Genomic DNA, 22029 nt, shown 5'->3' with positions numbered 1-22029 from the left:
CGAATGAATGGTGAGAAAAATGATTGGCGCTCACCATGGAGCAATTGCTTGACTCAGTGCATCAAGTATTAGGGTTAAGGATTTGTCGTCTAACGGTAATTGTTAAATACCAGTTTGTTTCTTTGTTTGACTTGTATTTGAGAGAAGGAAGGTACTACCTACCTACCTACCTAATATCTGATATCGTAATATATTATGGGGTAATAACTAGTAGGAGACCTGTTTTTTGATTTGTTTTGTTTCTTAAAAAGCATCCGTGTTGATGTGTTATATAATAGAAATAATATCCTATAGTGCTTAAATGTTTCCTTCTTGTAACATATAAATATCCTATAATTACTTGAATGAAATATATGTATACTCCCAAGAAATATGGGAAGATTGATAGCAAATATGAGATCGAATATATATGTACTTCCCATTTACTCTCAGAGATACATAAACACACAAAATTTGTACGTTTATAAATATTTATCATATATGTACATAGATGGAATAGAACAACGATCATTTGTTCTTCTTGTTGAACTCCTAATCCGTATCTTTGTAATTAAACCAATTATAATATGTGAAATAAGATAAATATCTTTATGTAACAATTGTATTTATAAATTAGACACAATATTGTACAATAATTCTACATTTGTAGGTGCGTATGTTTATTTTATATACAAAATAGATAATACATACTTCCTTCCTCAATCAAAATTTAACTCTGAGTCCTTTAAAACAGCATTATCCGTGTATGTAACATAAAAATATTTAGATTGTATTATTTTGTTAGTTGTCGAATTTTACAATTCATGCATCTTAATTTTAGTAGAGTTGTTAATTCTAATCACCTTTGTCATGTAAAAAAACTCAAAAATTGAAATGGTTACCCTAACAATTTGAAGAACGTTTAAGAGAAGATCCCCTCAGCTGTCATAACGTTCATTTAGATTAATTAGCTACAAGCAATTATTAAAGGAAGGAAACAACAATAAACAAAAGGATTTACACTGATATCTCCCAATCAAAGTGAGCCAAACATGGAATAGATCAATTCAAATTTGGTTATTTTAAGAGATGTGAGCAATACCTTAGTATAAGACTACATAAAATGAATATTAGTCACATACTTGGGAATTACACTTATATTGTAATTGATTAACAGCTCTAACTTAATTATTGGCCTCTTTTATTTACTTTTTTTTAGTATGAAAGGTTTAGAGATTCATTAAAAATAATTATACATATATGTACCCAACATTTTATAGTAATAATCGTGATTTCTTCCAAAAGAAGCAGAGCTCGAAATTAACTGGTAGTTAGCCAATTTTTCATGGACTAGTTTCTATTAAATGGTTGGCCATAGTTTAACTAGGATTAATTCGAGCTTACCTAATCAACGTTCAGACCACTGCTAATGAGCAAACTGAGTAGTGAAAAAATTGATAGTTGATAAAAAAATAAAAAGGAGTTATTGATGCTTCGGAGATGGATTCGGCTTTATATGTATATATACATATTCATACAGTAGAACCTGACGTCAACGCTTATTATGAATATTCGTTTATAGTTAATAGAAATACATAAATGAGTTTTTTAACATAGTATATAATGAGGATCTTCGTTTAAAGTGGATTCATCTAGCTACGATAGATTTTGTTATAATGGATATATACATAGCTAGTTCAGTTATTATAACCACAGGATACAGTATTAAGGGAGAAAATAGCAAAAATAAATAAATACATTGGTCGCCATGACGCACGCCAAATATATCATAGAAATTATTCTTTGATATAATAGTTATTAAGAATTTCACCTCCATTTGCTGAATTGTGGCAGCATCAAATAAAGATTGATTGCTTCCTGAATTTATTATTAAGATTCAAAGGCAATGGTATTTCCGAATGTCTTCATATAAAATGCTTACAAATTAAACTATTATATATAACATTTCTGATTATGCAGAGAATTTACCCAATTCAATGACATATTTGAAGGAATTCAGCATTAGAGGCTTCTTGGTATTTAAAGAATAGGTCTAATCGGTTCTTACTGTTTTGATGGCCTTTACTCATTTATTTTTTCTTGAGATTCGATCGAAAATTATGTGAACATGATATATTCTCATGTTATTTCATAACCCAGATTAACTATTTTACATACCGGGACAATACAACGATCTTGGATTTCCACAAAAATTCAAGTTTAGTTAATTTTAAGAATGAAACACCTCTTAAAAAATTTATGAAGATAAAAATTTATAGTACATATTATTTAATATAATTTTTTTTATTAATGTTGTTTTTCCGAGCTTTTTTCGGTCATTTTTTTTTCCAAATCATTATCGATCTTGAGTATTACTCTGATTCTCGAAAAGTTTTCAAAATATCCAAATTAAAAAAAAAAATTATAATTTATTATGTACACGTACACGTAGTTATACCTTGTAATGACGGCTAATGTATTAGTTTATTTTTGCCATTCAATCCTTTCTTAGTATATCTCTTGAATGATGATTATACCAAATGTATGTCTGGGTACCGCAATGCATGTATATCACTATCTTTTACCTCACTAACAGACACAAATGTAAACTGTATTGTGTCGTCAGCTGTCGGATGTTTTTGTCTTTTATCCCGTAATCAGTGTTCTGAACAATGTGTTCTGAATGCTGATTGGTTGAATACGAGTTAGCTCTTATTGGGCTGTGAACAATTCTCAACAATTATTGAATTATAATTCTATAGGGGAGCATTGGCTTACTACCAACTGATTGTGGACCTTTTTTCTGTTCGTTTTCGGAGGAAAGGCTGAGTGATACAATAGATGTAACGTTGTGTTATGCATAGACTTAAAGTCATATCTTAGTATTGATAATATTACATCACATTACAGCCCTTGTACCTTGCTTTTTCTTTCATTATTTATGACCTTATAGACTTGGAGTTTGCCAGTAGATACTTCATTATTTTATTGTTATTTTCCATTATTTTCCACATCTTTTCAACATGACGAAATCTCTCAATAGAACACATATTATCATATCACGCTAATAAAAGATTATGCAGAATAATTATTATTATAAAGCTTACTGAATAATAACAAAAATAACAATACACCTTTTTGCAAACAAACAATACTGGGATTGAACCTATTGTACGTAGTGTATATATTTATACTTATATTTTCAAGCATGATCATCATTAAGAATTTGACCTTAATGAAGGTTAAGCTTATGTAATCCATAGAAATTACAATCAGTTATGCACATAAAAAAAGGTACGTGTAATGTATATATGTGAAACGAACTCACTTCGTATATTGTACAATATATACCTACATATACATATGTAGCTATATATTGAGAATATCATTTTCTTTTCATAATACGAATAATATGTGTACAAACAAGCCCCCTTCTTGTCGTAATTGATTGAGTTGTATCATTGGGCTCTCGTGTTTCAAGGTCAAAAAGGAATTAATGGTATTATATTAATCCATCATTGTAATCAAACTATAAATCTAAGGTTTTTAAGAACAATGTTATCAATTTCCCCAAAAAATGAACAGCTCCTTAGTATTATTTTTTTCGACTGTACACTTATCACGCTATTACTTCACTAACATAAACAATCAGTGTATTTTGCTGCCAGGTGTCGATTTCTCTATTTCTGTTTCTCTTGTCAGTGCTCAGAACGTTGATTGGTTGAATTCAAATTAGCAAATGTTAAGAAGTATACAACGAAGATCGATATATTAATGTCTCTTATGCATATATAAACATAGATTAATACCTAAATTATTTTAAGGGCTTTTCTCTCTTAAAATTTATTAATTTTTAGTTTTTAATTTGTTACAAGTTGCCAGATTGTTGTATTGCCCAAGGATGTAATACAGGTCATATATTTTATCAAAAAAATTGAGAATATATTATATTCACATCAGTTCCCATTGAATCTCAAGGAGAGAGAAATAGATAAAGTTCATTCAAAAAGTAAGAGCCGATTAGATTTATCCTTCAAATATCAAGAAACTTCTTATGCTGAAATCCTTCAAATATCTTATAGAGGTGGATGGTCGGCATTTCTGCATAATCAGAAATGTTGTATATAGTAGTTTTATTTGTCAGCAATTTCTATAAAGACATTTGGAAAAACCATATTCTCAGAAAATTGATTATAAATTTTGAAAGAAATCAATCTTTGTTATCTGCTGTTACTACTCAGCAATTGGAAGACTGAATAAATAACATATGAAAGAAAAATGCAGATATGGGCATCCGTATGGATTCCCTTACCCAAAACAAACATAATTTATTGGAATTCATGGGAAATTTTGCTACAGAAAAGAGGGATCATGTTCGCCAAACTAATTTGTATAAGAAATATATTACTACTGATCAAAGATACATAATATCAAATTTGAAGAACGTTAGGATGGAGAACAGCTTGTTACTCTTCCCCTTTCATGAGCACAGGCACTAGTTATTACTTTATATTTGTATGTTCCCTTCTCAAGAAATAAATAATAATGATTAAGAAATAATAAAAAATCATGTTGAAGGTGCAACTACAAAAAGTCGCTCCCGTTTTCTAGAACATATTTAATACATATTTATGTATACTTCAAGTTTAAAATTAGTATTATTTATGTCATGCTCACATGCCCTGTAGTCATACTTACAATGTACGACTCCATACACGCTCATAATAAAAGTACTCATGGAATGTTGATAAACAATTTTGTGTAATGAGTGTATATATAATTCTTACAATCTGTAGACTTAAAAGGATAGGAATTATGTACAAAGAAGAAGAAGAAGGTAAATGATATAATTGCATAATCCGTAAGAACAACAACATCTTTTTAGAAAACAATCGAAATCTGTATCCTTGAATTCCCTTCCCTTCCCTCTTCTACCCTCCCCACCGTATGTACATAGTATAAAAAAAGATACATACCTATCCTTCATTTTATCTTTCTTTATGACAGTTTGGAATCAAGGACAATTGACATCCTCTGACATCGCTTCATTACATACATCTCCTTTAAATAAGATGGATTAAAAGCTATTTAAAAAATAGAGGAGACTTGAGGTCCCTCCCCAATTTCAAAAATTACCACTGAATTTGCATAATCGTCTTTCTAGGATACTTATCTCGTGGACAACTACACCTCTTCCGAAATTACGATGATCTAGTGTAACAGAACGCTAAAATTTCATTTTTAGCTTTCAACGTTCAAAAAATAAATTTTAAAAAATCCGTTCATTGCACACACGTTCGATGTAACGCCGTTCAATTTTATGTTCTGTTCACAATCCTGCTCATATCCAATGGTAACTTATTACTCAAGCAAAATCAAAGTAAATAATTGAAAAAAGCATATTCAAGTTGACCCCATTTGGGAAAAAGTTTACCTGGATTGGAAAAATAAAGAAAATAAAAATCTCCAGGGATTAATCGCGAAAGTCAGGCATTAAAACAAAATATTTGTGGAATGATCTATATGCGAGGACGAACTTCTTGGAGTTAATGATTGTAAGAGTGGGCTGGTTTTATTGTAGTTACCTTCAGAATGCCGATAAATATTATCACCAAATTTAATGGTGTTGTAGGGGAATTTGAAGTTCAAGATGGAGTTATGTGTATCGTGAGAGACTGATAAAATCTCAAAGCTGTACATACACCTATTGAAGGGGTGATTAAAATCAGATCAGAAACAGATTTACCTTTTTTGAAGGAGATAATAGCAGAACATGGAGAAATTGTTAGTGAAATAGAAGATTTTCCTCTCTCACTGAACCTGAGAATGAAGAGGAAGCTAAATATTAGGAAAAATTAAGTAAAATGGTGTCAGGTAAACTAAAATTAAAAATAAAACCAAAGAAAATGCTTCCAGCAAAAACTCCGCTTATGGGCATGAAAGTAGAGCTAAATTCTGAAATACAGCAAACACAATATTTTAAGTGTTTGAAATTTGATCATACAAAATCAAAGTGCCCAGCCATTAACAAAACAAAAGATACAGAATAGGAAACCTATTTTGGGACGGAATTGGGGCTTCCATCGCGCTTTAAGAGTATGAAGGAAAGAAAGAAAATATAAAAAGCTGTTCTTCAAGAAGAGTTAAAAAACTGGGAAGATTATAGAAGAAAATGAGGTGTAAATAATCACAGGAGATGAGGAAACCATTAATGGAGCAGATTACTATGTAACAAAATTAAGGTCTTGGAATGCCTCCAGGCCAAACACCCCAATTATTATTGTTATTTAAGCCGTAGAACACAAAAATGACTATTAAAACTTTCAAGCTATAAAGGGCTGCCCTTTTATGCCTTTAAAATAAATCAAGTTTTCAGGGTATAGGTACGATTCAGTACCATATTCCGACATGAAAGAACTATATAGATGAAAATCAAAGTAAATAACAAATTGTATCAGCATTTGAAATATTACTTTATCCTGATTACAATTAATAAAAAATGTATATAACCACTAAATTGAGCAATTTTTTCTTCAAGTGCTTTATATCCTTGGTGAAGTTATAGAATAGACTTTACATTTCAATTTCAAAAATAAATGTATTTAAAAAAGGTTTGATTTTGATTGATTTTTGGTCAATTCAGTTTTTAATATTTATTAAAAAAATTCTATAAAATAAGCTGGTTAGGTTGCATGAATATATATTACATTAATATTCCCGAGAAAAAAATTAAATCAATCAATTATTTTGAATATAAGTAGGGCTCATATTATGAATCAAGCTCTGCTTATAGTTAATCAAAGCTGTGGTCTAACTTTTAACCCTTCCAAGACAGTGGCCACAGTCTTGACAAGTAAAATGAAACATTTACTTTCACCTCGACCAAGCCATTCAATGGGAGGCCAACAAATACAATACTCAAGAGATGAAAATCTCAAGGTTATATTGGACTCAAAACTTAGATTCCACACTCATCTCAGAGCAAAATTGTTCAAAGACAAGAAGCTTCTCCGTACAATAGAAGGACTTATTGGACAAACCATGGCCCTTGCTCCACAACAATCACTCTGGGCTTACCTTAGTGTGGCCAAACCTTCCTTGACCTATGGAGCTCTGATTTGGGCATACAATATTACGTCAGGGTAGCAAACTCTTCTTGACAAAAATATAGAGACTAGGATTGCTTGGTCTCAGTCATCCTTTGCGTTCGACGCCGATAGGGGTTGGAGGTATTCTTTGGAATTATCCCTCCTTTTCTTAGAGGCTTGCAACGATGTCTCATCTGCGCATCGTTAATACCTACGATATGAGCTTTAATAAGTGGCATCATATAAAAACAAAGAGTGTTCCATCTAGTTTTGCAAACAACAGAATTAGTTTCAATCTATTTCCTAACTTCCAAAAAACAAAATAAATCGAACGAAAATATGGAAATGTGACTTATTTGGCAAGAAGACTGAAAACCAGACTCATATATTCTCAGATAGATCCAAGAGCGACCTGAGGCGGGAGTTTGGGTTTTGTAATCACTAAAGGTGATCAAGTAGTGAGGGAAGCCTCTATATCCTTAACTCCTCAAAAAACTGTTTTCCAAGCCAAGGTGCTTGCTATAAAAGAGGTTTTTTCTTGAATTAAAAACAATCGTAAGAAATGGGGTCCTAGGGGATTTTGTATCTTGTCAGACTCTCAAGCAGCAATTGGAGCATTGCGGTCGATAGAGACAAAGAGTTATCTTGCCCGAGATACGAAAACTCTTTTGAGGTTGTTAGCTAGTGAGGTCCTTCTCTCCCTCTCCTGGGTAAGAGGTTACAGTAATGTCACTGGAAATGAGGTGGCTGATATGCTAGCTAAAACTGGAGCTGTGGATCAACCTCCGACCCAAATTTTTGGTATCCCTCGGCCATATTCCGAGGCGTCCGTTTCAGCAGTCATCAATTCTTCCTGAACAGCCAGAACTGAGCTGCCAATTTCTTCTTTTAGCTTAACGAGTGCACCATTCGGTTCGTTTTCCATCGTAAAATGCGTAACATTTATTAAAGGTCTAACCTTTTCAGAAAAAATTATGACCCATTTTGAGTAATGAGCAAACATTTCAGTTACTCGTCGTAATGTAGGAGTATTTTTCGGAAATGGAGTATTCAAAAGTTGACATATTCTATCTAGATCCGGCTGAATGGACCCAATTTCAATTATGCAACCTAGTGGGGTTATTTTAGTAAGAGAATATCTACTTTTATTCTCGTTAATCAGTAGTCCATACTTCTGGATAGCTTTTTTGAATTTTACCAAGTTAACATCATGTTCTTTTTGGTGTTCATCTATCATCTATGTAGGCATAATTACTTTTCAATTTTTCATTTGAGATTATAAAATCAATTACTCGTTGGAAACTCAATCGGGATTCTTGTGAATTGATAAAGCTTACCACACGCCTCAAATACTGAGAATGTCTCCACTTTTCCTTCTTTTTTGCATGTAACATATAGTGTTATTAAGCTGAGTAAAAAACAAGGACGATTTTTTGAAGCCAAACGTTAGTTTACCAAAACAATGAAAAAAATAGATATTTATACATCAATCACTACAAACCTTAAACGGAATAATCTTATTCTTCTATAAAAACGGATGAGTTCCATAAAAAATATAATCAAATGTGAAATACAGTGAGTATCAAACTTAAGAATATTTGAAGCGCCCTCTATCTTTAAAATATACTTATTTATTACTTCTACAATTTGAATATTTTGGTCAACAACAATGGCGTCAACTTCTTTTTCACATCATTACTCTATGTTTTTTATCGACTTAAGTTCACATCAACGGTTTTAAAGGTATTCATGCAGCGTTTTCACTAACGTTAAAAATTGCATCATAATTGACATCTTGTTGACTCAAAGTTGATATTTTACTAAATAAAATGAACGCATTTCTAACAAAAACTCCATAAATGGCTTTAAGAATAAAAATCTTTAGACCGATATTAAATACTAATCATAACTGTGATATTTGAATATAATAAATGTAATATTTACTGATAATCTCTATGAAATGTCTAAATTTGTAAAAAATTTTATAGATTATTTCCAATGTAGTAGTTAATTTATGTCTAAGTTCACATTTTTTATAGAGAGTAGGGTTTAAGTCCGTTTAATTGTTGGTCCTATTTTGGCATCTAATAGTTGTTCACTATTTTCCTTAATATGAATAAAAAAAGAGGGTTTCATTGTTATAAAACTTGGTTGTTTAGTCCCCCCAAGATGGTGGATATCATCAATTCTGACGTAACGCGAAAACTTTCTATAGGTAGAAAAAAGTAATGTAATAGAAAATTGCACTCTTTTTTTAGTTGCAAGCAATCTGAACAGTTTTTTTTATTTTCAAAGCTGTTTTGATTATTCTGTTATTCTTGAAGAGAGAATATATAAGGACAAAGTAATCACTAGTGCGTGAAAGACGAAGAGTAACACTGAGGATTTGTTGTGGAGTCATAAGTGTAAGGTCTTGCTGGACTCGGAGTATAATTGAGGATCCACAACTATATAATTCCTGTATCATTTCTAGATAGTGTAGTGTGGGCTCAACTCTTCAGTTTCAAATACGAATTGAATAAAAATTAAATACCGAAATGTATCTATCAAACTGTGTAAGCTTAATCAAATTTATAATTCATTCCATGTTTTTCGGAGTAATATATCATTCAAAAAAATATAATTTGTTAAAATCACCCAAGACAAAGTTCCTGAAACTATAAGAACAAAATTAGGAAGAACTTCTTGTATAGACTCTTTCAATACATTAAATTATCAAATTTTAGAAGCCTTTTTCTATTTAACATTAGATTACCAAAAAAAAAACACCATTTTCTAACGTGGTTCAAAATATTAGTATAACCAAAAAGAAATTCATATACGGCTATGTCAACAAATTATGTTGTGTGCCTCAAAAGTTGTTTTAAGCCCTTCAATCTAATATAACGTTTTCAAATGACGTTAGTATTGTTGATGTGAGACATTTTGGAGCCCTAAATAACCAAATTTTATAACAATTAAACCCCTTTTTTCATTACTATTTAGGGAAATTGTGAACTATTAGACGTCAAAATGGGACCAATAAATAAAAGCCTTCTGTCAAAAATGTATCCCTTGGTTGCTTTGATTTATTAACTAACTGACCCTAAATTCTATTTTTTTTAAAATGTTATTATATCGTTTTACAATCTTGTTTCCATATTTTAGATAAAATTAACTATTACAATGGAAAGAATAGGATATTTTTCTCTGTTCTCGTCCATAATCGATAAAAAAATTTGCACAAATTTAGACATTTCATAGGGATTTTCACTACATATTACTTTGATATAATTGAAATATTACTGTTTATCAAGGATATAAAGTAGTATTCAATGTAAATGTTTAGTTTTAACACTCATAATTTCTTGTAGAGTTTTCTTCTATATTATTAAAGCAAAATTTGTCTTTTAGCCGACGCCTAATTACTGCGGAAAATGCCGGGTACTACCTCTAATTAATAATATTTTTTTTCTTTTAAATGAACTTCAACACAAATGGTAAGCTTAAACATAGTAAACTTTAGTATCAAAAAATATATAAGAGTCTTTAAATAAGGTATAATTTTTCTTTTAGAAGATATCAATTTTTTTAGTTATGCACGGAAAAGTCATGTGCACCCATTTGACCCAACCGTGGGGTCAAATGGATGTGCCTTATTTATTGTTTTTTTAAATATAAATAAATGCTGCCTAGACATGTAATACCAACATACAAAATTCGAAATGTAGATCCAATTTCTAGGTACAAGCCTTTAAACGCTAAAATAAACCCATTAGATCCCGTCCTACCCTATGGAATGGGTTTATTTCCTTTATCTCACAGCTGCTTGCAGAATTCCACGTCCTCACAGCTCTTAGCTAATTCTCTTCAAATTGTTGAATTGAGGATCCAAAATGGAGTAACTCCTGCGTAGTATGTCCTTCCTTGATACAGAGTAAGATTTGGGATTATTTCCTTCCTCTCATAGCTACTCCCCGCTAATTTAATGAAACATCATGATAGCCTAGATTTTCTCCTCTCAAACATTCTTCAAACTGTCAGAGTTCTTATGTGAATTTTCGGGGTTTTTATTTTTACATGCGATTTTTAACCCTAATGATCATTGATGAAATGTAAGAATAAATATGTATTTATCATTTATTTTTACACTATATTTTTTTTTTTTTGGAAATGAAATTTAATATATGCATGTATCATATTTTTTGCAGAAATCAAACAAGTTTGGTTACGCTAAACCTTTTAAGCAATAACAGAAAGGTTGAGCATGCTGTATATGGTAGAGAATATGTTTTGAAAGCATTTTCATCCAAACCTGACGGTAATTGATTAATGATTAATCATAATAAAGATTTTCCAAATAATGATCATCACAATTTGTATATTGACAGGTAAATTTGGAATGCTCGTGAAGCGATGCTTTAGTTTCAGTGATACGGATAATCAAGTTCTAATGGTGGATGACAAGGGGTAATTATTTAATATTCACAAGCTAAATGAGTCGATGAATTAGCCTTAATCTTGTTTTTAACTCCTAATTTAAGGTGTTCCAATAATGAGATCATGTCAGAATTTGAATATAAAGATAATGAAGGTGAAGCAACAGCCTACATCTACTCCATGTTCAAATTCCCTGAAAGCAATCGAGTTCATTTTCAATGTGATATTCTTGTTTGTCCTGGTAAGGATATCCACAGTTTGATGAGTTTAACATTTATATAGATCTAATTATATCTCTTATTCTCATTACAGATATTTGTCCCAAAGAATCTTGTGATAAGGTAAATTCCACTTCCTTCTCTAAATCTCAATCAAATTCATTCCTACAAGCTTCAGATGATGGAGCCTTGATGGCTTCATATTCCATCTTTGTAGTAGAGCCTGGAACACCTATTGGTAAGAATTCTTATGAAATCATTAGATCGATAGATCAGGGTAAAGCTTTAGATCAGGGAAAACTGAAATGTCAAATTATTCAATGAATATTGATAAAAAAATTTTGACGTTTGTTTATTTTGACTGATGTACAAAATAATTTTTTAATATGAAAATAGTAAATGCAGTAAGTTGAAACTTTAATAACTAATAATAATTAGTTAAAAAGCAATTCATTTAAAAAAAAAAATTCTTTTTTCAGAAAATTAAACAATTATCATTTCAAAGATATATTTTTAGTGTAGCCCAATTTTTATAATGAAAAACATATATTATGTATGGTATACACATTAACACTAAATTTAAAATGGAGCAAATTCACGATCTTATCAAAAAATTTGACTTCAGTAGCAAGATTTTTAACTTCGAAATTGAATAAATTTGATGCAATTTGATTGAAAAAAGGTGCTGACTAGGTAGTAATTACTTCATAAAGATTTTTTTTTTTTTTTGAAACAATCATAATTTGATAATAAATCGATTTGTTCTTTCTTATTTGCAGAAATTGGCTTGGAAACATATAGTGTATTAGTGTTTATTGTACATAATATACCTATATGTTTCATTATAAAACTTGGATCAAATTAAATTAATATAATACCTATTAAATGTCATTGAAGGGATAATTGTTTAGTACTTATACTTTTGATAAAAAAGAAATTAAATTATTATTTGAAATGGGTAAGATATGAGTTGCTAAAGTTTCAATAATCTTTATGAGACCATTCCTTTGCACTTTCGTCATTCTAAAAAAACATTCCATATTAATTTCCATAGATTTACAAAATAATATTCTAATTAGTGTTGTGTCATTGCTTATTTATTGATTCGGTCCAGCCCTATCAATCCTCGTTCGGTCCTTCGGACTACCAGTACTAAAACTTATTTTAAAAAAAGAAGAAATAAAGTTGAGTGACGTAATCAAGATTCGAACTTTATTAGTTTTAGGACTGATATGCAGGAATGAACTGAAGTGGACCGGTATTGAACTGGACGGGACTGCAGTCGTCAGTACTAAATAAAGATTGAGACAACACAAATTACAATGGAATATAAGTTTTCTTATTGTTGCTACGAATGCTACCTGACACGTCGTTACCTTTATTGTTTCACGCAAGCTTTCTCCTTTTTTTTAAAAAAAGGCACGAAGTCATTCGATAGTTAGCCCAAGGTTAGACACTCATGTAATCGGCTTGCTAGAATTTTCAATTTGATGTATCGTACCGACTGATGGGCAAGAAAAACAAATTTTGAGAAAATATGCAACCCCTTATGGTCTATGATGTCACTATTGATAGAATTTTCTATTTAATATATCGTACCGATGGCTGGGTAGGAAAAACAGATTTTGACAAAACACACCACTCATTTACAATGACGTCATTATTAAAAGCGTGGTGGAAGTCAAGCATCAGTCGTACACGTACTATGGTATAACCTTGTATTTCTATTAACCTTGAGGTATCCAAATAAGTCAATCATGCCAACTCTTATTTGTCTCTCAAGTACTCCCGGACTATTATCGTCATATTATTTCTCCACAATGATTTAAATGGCTAACAGGCTATATTTCATAATATTACAATCTACATAATGTATTATAACTTTGCTAAGTAATATTTTATCAAAAGCGTAGTTATTAGTGTTGGATCGGTCCAAAGTAGGGTTGCCAACGCTCTTAAAAATAAATAAGGGACACCTCAGTGACAGGATCGGGACGGGTGCTTTTTTTCTAAATATTAATTGTTTTTCAAGGGACGGTTGGGAACAATTTTTTTCAGTTTTTTTTTTTTCTAAATAAGGGACAATTCTGTTTTTCATGGTATGGTTGGCAACCCTAGTTTTAGGACTGATTCCCTAATTTCTATTCTACTCCCCCTTTTCAGTCTTTTTTTAAAAATCTGTCAATCTTTTTTACCATATATCGGTCCTAAGGACTGAAGCATCGGTCTTTCAGTCCTACGTTCATAGCTATCTTTTATTTTATTAACTCGATTGGATTGAAGAATTAAGAAAATAATGAATTATAGCTAGAACGTATAATAATAAGTTCTATTCACATACCTCCTGCTTTTAACTTAAGGTATTTTATCTCTTTGAAAGAGGCTATGAATTATGATGAATCTTCAGCGACTCAAATGACGTACTTAATAGTAATTTCAGCTATTATAGTTTCCGTAAAAGACCGATAAGGATCGGTATTAGGACTGACAAATTTTATTAATACTGACTGATATTTTTTTTAGACGGATTCAACACTAGTAGCTATACATTTGTTAATGATTACCAAAATTTCTTTATAGAAATAGTTAGATATATACTTGAATTGTGTACAAGCTGCAACCTGTATAAACAGATTGTATAAATTGCAATTTCTTTGTCCTAAAATGCATTATTTCATTACAACATTGGTTTTTTCAAATTAGAAAAGGATTAATATAGCTGTAGGCATTTGAACTTTATAATTTGCTACAAAATACTTTTATTTTTGTAGTTTGTATTAAATTATCAAAAATTACACCATTACATTAATATTTAATCGATATATCTATATTAATAAAGCAAATTTTGGTCATATCGGCCCTTAGTACATTCGATCACTAGGGCTGTCAGTCCTTGTATTTTTTCATTAAAATATCGATGATTTATTCAGTCAAATAAGATATATGAAATATGTATTAAGATTTTTTATTGCAAAAAAAAAATCATAATAATACAATTAAATACGAACAAATTAAATTGTTACTTAGTTATATTACTTATTCGTCACGAGGGATCAATTTTACCTTCTTTAAGGACCGACAAGTGGGACTGGACTGGACCACAGTCCTAAGTAAGGACCGACACAAAACAGACTGTGTGCATTTTTCCGCGAATCGGGCTCAAAAAAATGAATAGATTTTGGTATAAAATTTAATGTAGGCTCTTTTGGTTCAAAAGATGGTTCTTGTAACAATTTTTTTGTCCATTTAGGCCAATTCAATCTTTAAATAGCATTTTTATAAAAACTAATTTTTTGACAAAGAAACGACTATTTTATTTAAAACATGAAATTTTAGGAATTATTCTCGCTTCATGCCGGTACGTATATTTGCACACTTTTTTAAAAGAAGATTATAAGATTTAGCGAAGAAAAAACAGAAAAGAGAATAAGTCAAAAGATTTATGACAATACTATGAGAGGAGCAAACGATAGATCAACTTGAATATTTTTTCTTCTCTAAAACTGGTAATCTTTCGGAATACGCAGAAGAGATCAGAATTAATTTTAATTTCTCGATGTCACCGCAAAGCTCCTTTAAATCTTCTTTAAAAAAAGGGTGCTAAGATACAACATGAAAAGAGAATAATTTTAAAAATTTTAGGTCTTTATTTTTTGTTTTATATTAAGAGAGAAGAGTTCTTAATTAATATAATTACAAAATTATTCTGAACTCTCTACCATTCTTTCAATAAAAGTTGTAACAAATGATGTTCTTAGATTCGGAGTGTTCATTAAATGATCCTTTTCTTCCTCAAGATCCAATATAAGATCAAATAATGAACAGGCATACACATATGTGAGAAAGAGGATGTCTGAGGGTGTGTTGATAACCCACTCCTACTCATAATAGCGATGAATCTTCCTAATTCAATTTTCTCTAGGTCTGATTTCACCTCAAACCTGATTATATTCTCTGTAAGAGTAACTTTTAAGGCTAAACATCTTCTGCAAGATGGACAGTGGAGAGAAAAAGCCAAATACCAGCAACAACTTATAGAGCGCTGCTTTGTCCAATAGACGCAATTTTTTCCAATTCGTAAAGTTTCCATTCAGTAAGTATAAATTCAGAATTGTAGAGGTTGTCGTCGCCAAGGAGTTCCGTAATTAGAGAAAAATCCATGTTTGAAAATTTCACTAGTGATATACACGTATTTTTTCGCCTTCAAAAATTTGTCGTACACTTATGAAATAATTGCTACCACACAATTGCCTATACCAGCCAATTCTTTTATCTTCTAGATCCGATTGAAACATTGCTGGTGGAACAAATTTAAAATACCCCCGTTTCCAGGAGGTAATTTGAGAGATCTACAACTTCCAATTATGTATGCTTTGTTGCTTGGAATGTTTCTTCTGTTACACCTCTTTATCCACTTTTCCCCCATTCTTCTAAAACTACCGTAAATTATCTTAGAAACTCCACAGCTAACATATTTACCTTTGAAATGGGTTTCCTAAGTATATCTTTATTTTTATATCCAAACTATGTCGTCTTTATATTGAAAATATTCCAATGATTTATCATGACACATTGACGATGTCAATATTATTTTTTTCTTAATGTTTAGACCTCTTCAGCACGGGAGAGCATTATAATTTATAATATACCAGCAAAGGGTTACCCGGCATTGCTCGGCCCAAGGAAGGAAAGGGAAATCAGATTGAAAATTGTCAAATTAATTAGAGAAAATTAAATGATTATTCAGAAAGTATTTCTATATACTAATAATTATAATATGAATGTTTCGTTGTTGTCGAAAAAGATCCTGATAATTCTAATTCTGTTGGATTCTTCACACTATATCAATCCGGTTAAGTAAGGTAATCTACAAAGGTGTTAATCTGGTGTGGAATGGTCATGTTAAAAAAGAAGAAACCGAAAATCAAGATAGTAACCCCTAACAATTTGAAGAATGTTTTGGAGGAGAGAAAGAATAATCCTCAAGACGTTCCATTAGATCAGCTACAATCAGCTGTGACAAGAGAGGAAGAAAAAAAAGAATATAAAATAGGACATTAGCTAGAATTACTCCGATATTAATCACCAATTCTACTCTAAGTCCAACAAGGACTTACAATTTAAACTCTGCTACAAATCCTTAGGGTTACGCTTCGTCTTTTATGAGGTCACAAGAACGTTCAATCAGGTTTTGAATATAATTGAATATATTTAGAAAAGGATGTTCACTACTCAGGAATTAAATAATAATGACAACTGTTAAGGAAATAAAATTCGTTATTTACACTACCAATTACAAATTAACGGGCCACCTAAAAAACACACCGGATTTACATGTATGGTAATCTACAAAGTCTCATCATCGGAACTCCCCCCCCTCCAAAAAAAAAAAATCTTATTATTGCCTCTTGTAACCTTAGTAGTATTATTATGAATATAAAAAAATAATAATGTGTTATAAACTTCAAATAACATAGCAACATAAATGCATCTAAAAAAATGTGTAGATGAGAAGGAAGTCAACTTTTTATTTACTTCAAAAAAAAAAATCCCGATTTGAATTTGGAGAAGAACATAGCAAAAAAAAATAGTAAATAGCATTTATTGGAATTGTAAAACAAACACAAACCTAACAATATTTGTTTTTGTACTTGCAAAAACAAAAAAGTTATGAAGAATAATGTTGTTGAAAAAATAACCCTCGATAACTGGTTCATTTTTGCAAATATTGCAAAAATTATTTAATTAAATGTTCTGGCATACTTCAGTTATGGCGATGCGTGGCATTTTTTGTGCAAAAAGCATCGTCTTGTGACATTTTTTTTTTAAACTGAATATTGACGTTTGATGAAAAAATGAAATAAAAAATTGAAAAGTTATTCAGAAAATGACAGATATTTCAGTTAAACATCAATTTTTATTTGGCAAATTTATATGCAAACGAATCTCCAGACAAATTTCTACAAACTTTACTCCATTTACTAATTGCTTTTTGATTTTAAATAAATCTAGAACGAAGTTTTTTCAAACGCCAATCACTTATTGATAAATAACTCAACCCCCTATCTAGTCTCATGGAGCTGCAAAAAACGGTTTTTGCTACAGCATTAGCCCCTTTATATGACCTACCGAAAATAGACACCCCCGTCTTAGTCTGTCCAAGCTTTAAAGAGAGACCATGCAAAATTTCAGCCTCCTAGGTTCAACTGTGTGGTAATGTATCAGGGACATATATATACACACACACACAATATCTCTTTTATATATATACAGAAGATGTATTATTATTAATTAAAAAGAAATTGTGTTATAAACATATATGCATTAAAATATTTGTTTAAATGAGAAGTCCATCTTTTATTTTTGTCAAAAAATTGTTGAATCGAAATCCTCGAAGAAAATTACAAAAACCTTTTTTTACACTAATTTTGCGGGGAAAAAAGTAGTAAATAACATGTATTGGAATTGTAAAGAGGAACTCAATCCTACCACATTTTTATTCTTGCAAAAACAAAAACCAAAATTATGGAGAATAATGTAGGCAAAAAAATAACCGCCGATAACTGCATCATTTTTTGAGAATATTCCAAAAATTATTAATTAAAACGTTCTGAAAAATGAAAGTACTACATTGTACTCTTAGAGTCTAAAATTTTTATGTCCAAAATGGCATTTATTTACATAAAAAAATGAAAAATTATTCGGAAAATGACAAATATTTCAGTTAAACAAAATTTTTATGTTTCATATTTATATGCAAACGAATTTCCAAACAAATTTTTCTTTTAGAAATCTATTTTTTGCTCCTAAAAAAAAAACTAAACTGCAATTTTCACCGATTTCTTTTTTTGCCCATAACTTTTTTGATTTGGAAGCATTTAGAAAACGTCTTTATTCGTACAGTTTTTGTGATTTGACTATAGATTAAGCCCCGTATATGACCTTCCCGAAAATTGGCACCCCCTTCTTAGCCTGACCTGATTCAAAAGAGGAACCCATAAAAAATTTCAGCCTCCTACGTTCAACATTGTGGGTACCCATAAATGACACACAAAGTATATTTCATATATATACATGTTCTTTGAGTTTACCGAACTATTTGCCATCAAATTCATTTGAATTAAAAAAGAGATTTTTCCGTGCTTGTGACGGCTAAGAGAATTGAATATACTATGATGTGTATATGAATTCAATCCACTTATCTCTAATCAGTCATATGCAATGACTCTTATATGGTTTATACGTATCTGATCTATTTTCCTCACAATCTCATTTATTATATTATATCATGTCTATTAAATAACAGTAGAACAGGATGACTGTTAAGAATATTATAGATTCATTAATGCAACACAGAAATGGCAGTTATATATTACATTAGTCGAAAATATCAAATTGCTCATTATTAATTGTTATGCTAATATATTTGAATAGACATTTAGGTATAGGTAAAATAGATCGTTGAATGTTAGAACAAATGCACAGTTGTATTTATATAGTAACGTTCAACATGACCTTTTGAATAATTGTCAATGGCGAATTATTTTTTTTTCCTATTCAATCATTTTATATTTAAAGCCGAATATCAAGAACTTGAAAAATAATGGAATTATTAATATTTTTTATATATTTTTTCCTCCCCTATTAAGAATCTGTTTGCGATAGCTGTGACGATCCTAGCTACAAATGGTTTCACCACTTATGCATTGTATTTGGTGTTCTATTCTTAATAATGTTGATTATCAACATTTTCCTATGCTCTGCCATGACTTGCTCCTGTACCAAAGCAGATGAAGAAGAAAAAGAAGCATCCATGATTGAAGAGTTTGATCCTTATACCCGCTCTTGGCATGGATCTCAATATGGTTCAAGGTAATTTAATTTTTTTCTATCAGAATGATCATTAATATTAATATACAAATTTAAATTCAAATCGTTTTTACTCAGGTACTCCTTAAATCGCGTTAGTGGATCTACTTTGAAGCCAATTCCTCCTCCATTGATATCAGTAGATACCGTAAATAGCTTATCTAGTAATGCAAGTGATTACGGAATGCCGGCCGTCTACGGGATACCAGTCCATTCTCGCCCCAGTAGTCGTGTTTCGAATCGATCGGGTCCGAAACACCGCCCCGGAATGCATGCATCTTCTAGCTCTGGATCCACACACTATTCAAAATATTCCAATGGACGATTGATAAAATAATTATTTGTTGGACAACCGGTGCCACACTACGTGTTTCCAAATATCTATAACAGGCTGTGATATTTCTATATTCATCAATTGTATATAAATTTATAAATGTAAAAATTCTTCTCCGATTAAAACGGCAGACAAACAGTTTAAAAAAAACAAAAACAATCGGCTTATTACAATTCCTTTTATGAGAATATTGAAATTATATATTTCTTCTATTGTTACATCAATAAATCTTTCTTATTTTTTTAAAAAGTGTACTATATTTCAGTAAAAGCTAACAATGACCAATTTGTCTTTGTTTATCCTAGTTGGAAGATATTATTAGTCTGACAATTATTCTCAAATAATTTATAATTCAAAACATAAATCCATATATATTTAAATACTTCCATAAACAAACTTGATATTTTAAAAAAATCACAAATTGAGGTTCCTTATTTTCCTGACTGTCGATATTTTGATTGATATATAATTAATCCAAATTTTCATTATTTTGATCAATGACAATACATTTTGTAGAAAGACAAATATTTTACTAAACTCATAACTGAAAAATAAAGAATGTAGCTAAAGTATAGAAATTTAACCTATATTTTATGATGTTGTTTACATGATCCCTCAATAAATGTTCTAATTGAAAGGCCCTTTGGATTTCAAGTGTAGCTCCAATAGGTTGTTTGTAAAGAGAGGTTGATGATTCAACCAACCAAGAATATTTTGATAAAATCTTTCCAATACAATACGGCACTCTTATTGCATCCCTAATCCAACATATGTTCCATTTGCACACCATGCCAGCAATGATGGCAGAACCAAATGCTATAGAATTTTCCAGGGACAAGGCAAACAGAAGGAGTCCAACAAGGTATACTTTGAGTTTTTGGGATATAACCCCTCCAAAAACCGCCTTATTAGGTGGGATTTCAAAGTAAAATGGTACAAACCAAGGAACAAAAAGGCCAAATCTGATTTTAAAAGAAAATTTAAAAAAATTATGTTATTTTGGAAGAAAAGGTGAAATATTACGGTCCATTTGCTAAATGCTCATTAGATTGTATCACAACATTTAAACCCACTTCTAGCAGAACGGAAATGAGAAAAGAGGATATCAGCAAGGATGAAAACTTCAAAGATCCATAACGTCGCTCAAATACTCTAAGAAATATATATAATTAATAATTATAAACAATATAAATAAGAATTTTGGAATCCAATAAACACGGGCTAGGGCTGAGGGATTTTACTGCAGATTTTAAGTAAATTTTCAATACAAGACTTAAAAAAATCCATAAGCAGGACTATTAAAAAATAATTATTTTTAAGCAACAATGAAATAAAACAAGAACATTGTACATTTAGTACGTAAAATCGTCACAGAATAGCTATTGTCTATTTCAGGGCTGGAAGTTTGGTTCGAAGGTATATAAGTAAAACCTAGAATCGTGAGTGATAAATCGCAATTTTGCATTTTTTTAAAGAATTGTGTTAGGCCTGAGCAAGGGATCGAGGCGTTTTTTTTTCTCAATACATTTAGAAATATGCCCTCTATGTTTGATATTTGTGTGTGACCCTAATGAATATCAACTTCATGATATCGTTATATATTAAAATAACCGTAGAATAATTAGTTCGAATATATAAATAAATATAAAATAACCTAAATTGGTAGATGAGTACAGAGGCAAGAATTGCATAGGTGAGATCTACAAAACCTGCTTTACTCCACAGAATGCTAATGACGGTTTCTTTATTAAGAGTAACTGTAAAAAAAAAGAAAAAAAAAAATAGACGAAGAAAAATGTATAATTAATTGTGATGTATTTAACTACTTGGGACATTGCATTTTAAAGAATTTATTGGGAGATATTGAATGAGTTTATGAGACAATAGAATGTATATTGAGAGCAATTTTGAGATTGGAGCACGATCTGGAAAAAAAAAAAAAGGAAGAGCATAAGTCATCGATAAAGAAGATACCATTATAAAAATAAAAAATCTTACAGAAGTGAATGTGAAAAAGTCCTCCAGACATTGTTACGTGTAAATTGTTGGACCTCCAATCACTTGAGAAGTTTTTAGGGCGAAGATGTGATGGAAAAATTGTTTGGAATGACGTCATCCAGAA

General features: G+C 30.6%; 2 protein-coding genes and 1 long non-coding RNA gene across 4 annotated transcripts in view; 2 read left to right on the top strand and 1 right to left on the bottom strand.

The window, feature by feature from the left end:
* The window catches only part of LOC121120579 (uncharacterized), a 27376-nt gene extending 7220 nt beyond the window's left edge, over positions 1-20156 (top strand). The window contains exons 4-9 of the mRNA XM_040715453.2: positions 11258-11367; positions 11438-11516; positions 11591-11727; positions 11799-11942; positions 19354-19576; positions 19652-20156. Of these exons, the coding sequence (XP_040571387.1) occupies positions 11258-11367; positions 11438-11516; positions 11591-11727; positions 11799-11942; positions 19354-19576; positions 19652-19910 (952 nt within the window). The 3' untranslated portion in view covers positions 19911-20156. The remainder of the gene's footprint in view (positions 1-11257; positions 11368-11437; positions 11517-11590; positions 11728-11798; positions 11943-19353; positions 19577-19651) is intronic.
* LOC139905770 (uncharacterized) lies at positions 15463-16754 on the top strand. Its single transcript, XR_011780810.1, has 3 exons — positions 15463-15563; positions 15627-15797; positions 15985-16754. It is a non-coding gene; the product is annotated as an uncharacterized lncRNA (long non-coding RNA).
* Positions 20138-22029, bottom strand: LOC121120580 (ubiquitin-associated domain-containing protein 2). 2 transcript variants are annotated; one of them, XM_040715455.2, is made up of 6 exons: positions 21906-22029; positions 21731-21832; positions 21562-21664; positions 20931-21059; positions 20515-20869; positions 20138-20451 (listed from the first exon to the last, which is right to left on the bottom strand). In XM_040715455.2, exons 1-6 carry the CDS (start codon positions 22021-22023, stop codon positions 20446-20448), a joined length of 813 nt encoding a protein of 270 aa, XP_040571389.1. In that variant the 5' UTR covers positions 22024-22029; the 3' UTR covers positions 20138-20445. The 2 variants fall into 2 exon arrangements, with proteins under 2 accessions (XP_040571389.1, XP_040571390.1); XM_040715456.2 differs by having other exon boundaries at positions 21734-21832.

Source organism: Lepeophtheirus salmonis, chromosome 6 (assembly GCF_016086655.4).
Source record: "Lepeophtheirus salmonis chromosome 6, UVic_Lsal_1.4, whole genome shotgun sequence".
NCBI lineage: Eukaryota > Metazoa > Arthropoda > Copepoda > Siphonostomatoida > Caligidae > Lepeophtheirus > Lepeophtheirus salmonis.
This window is presented reverse-complemented; position numbering and strand designations above follow the sequence as displayed.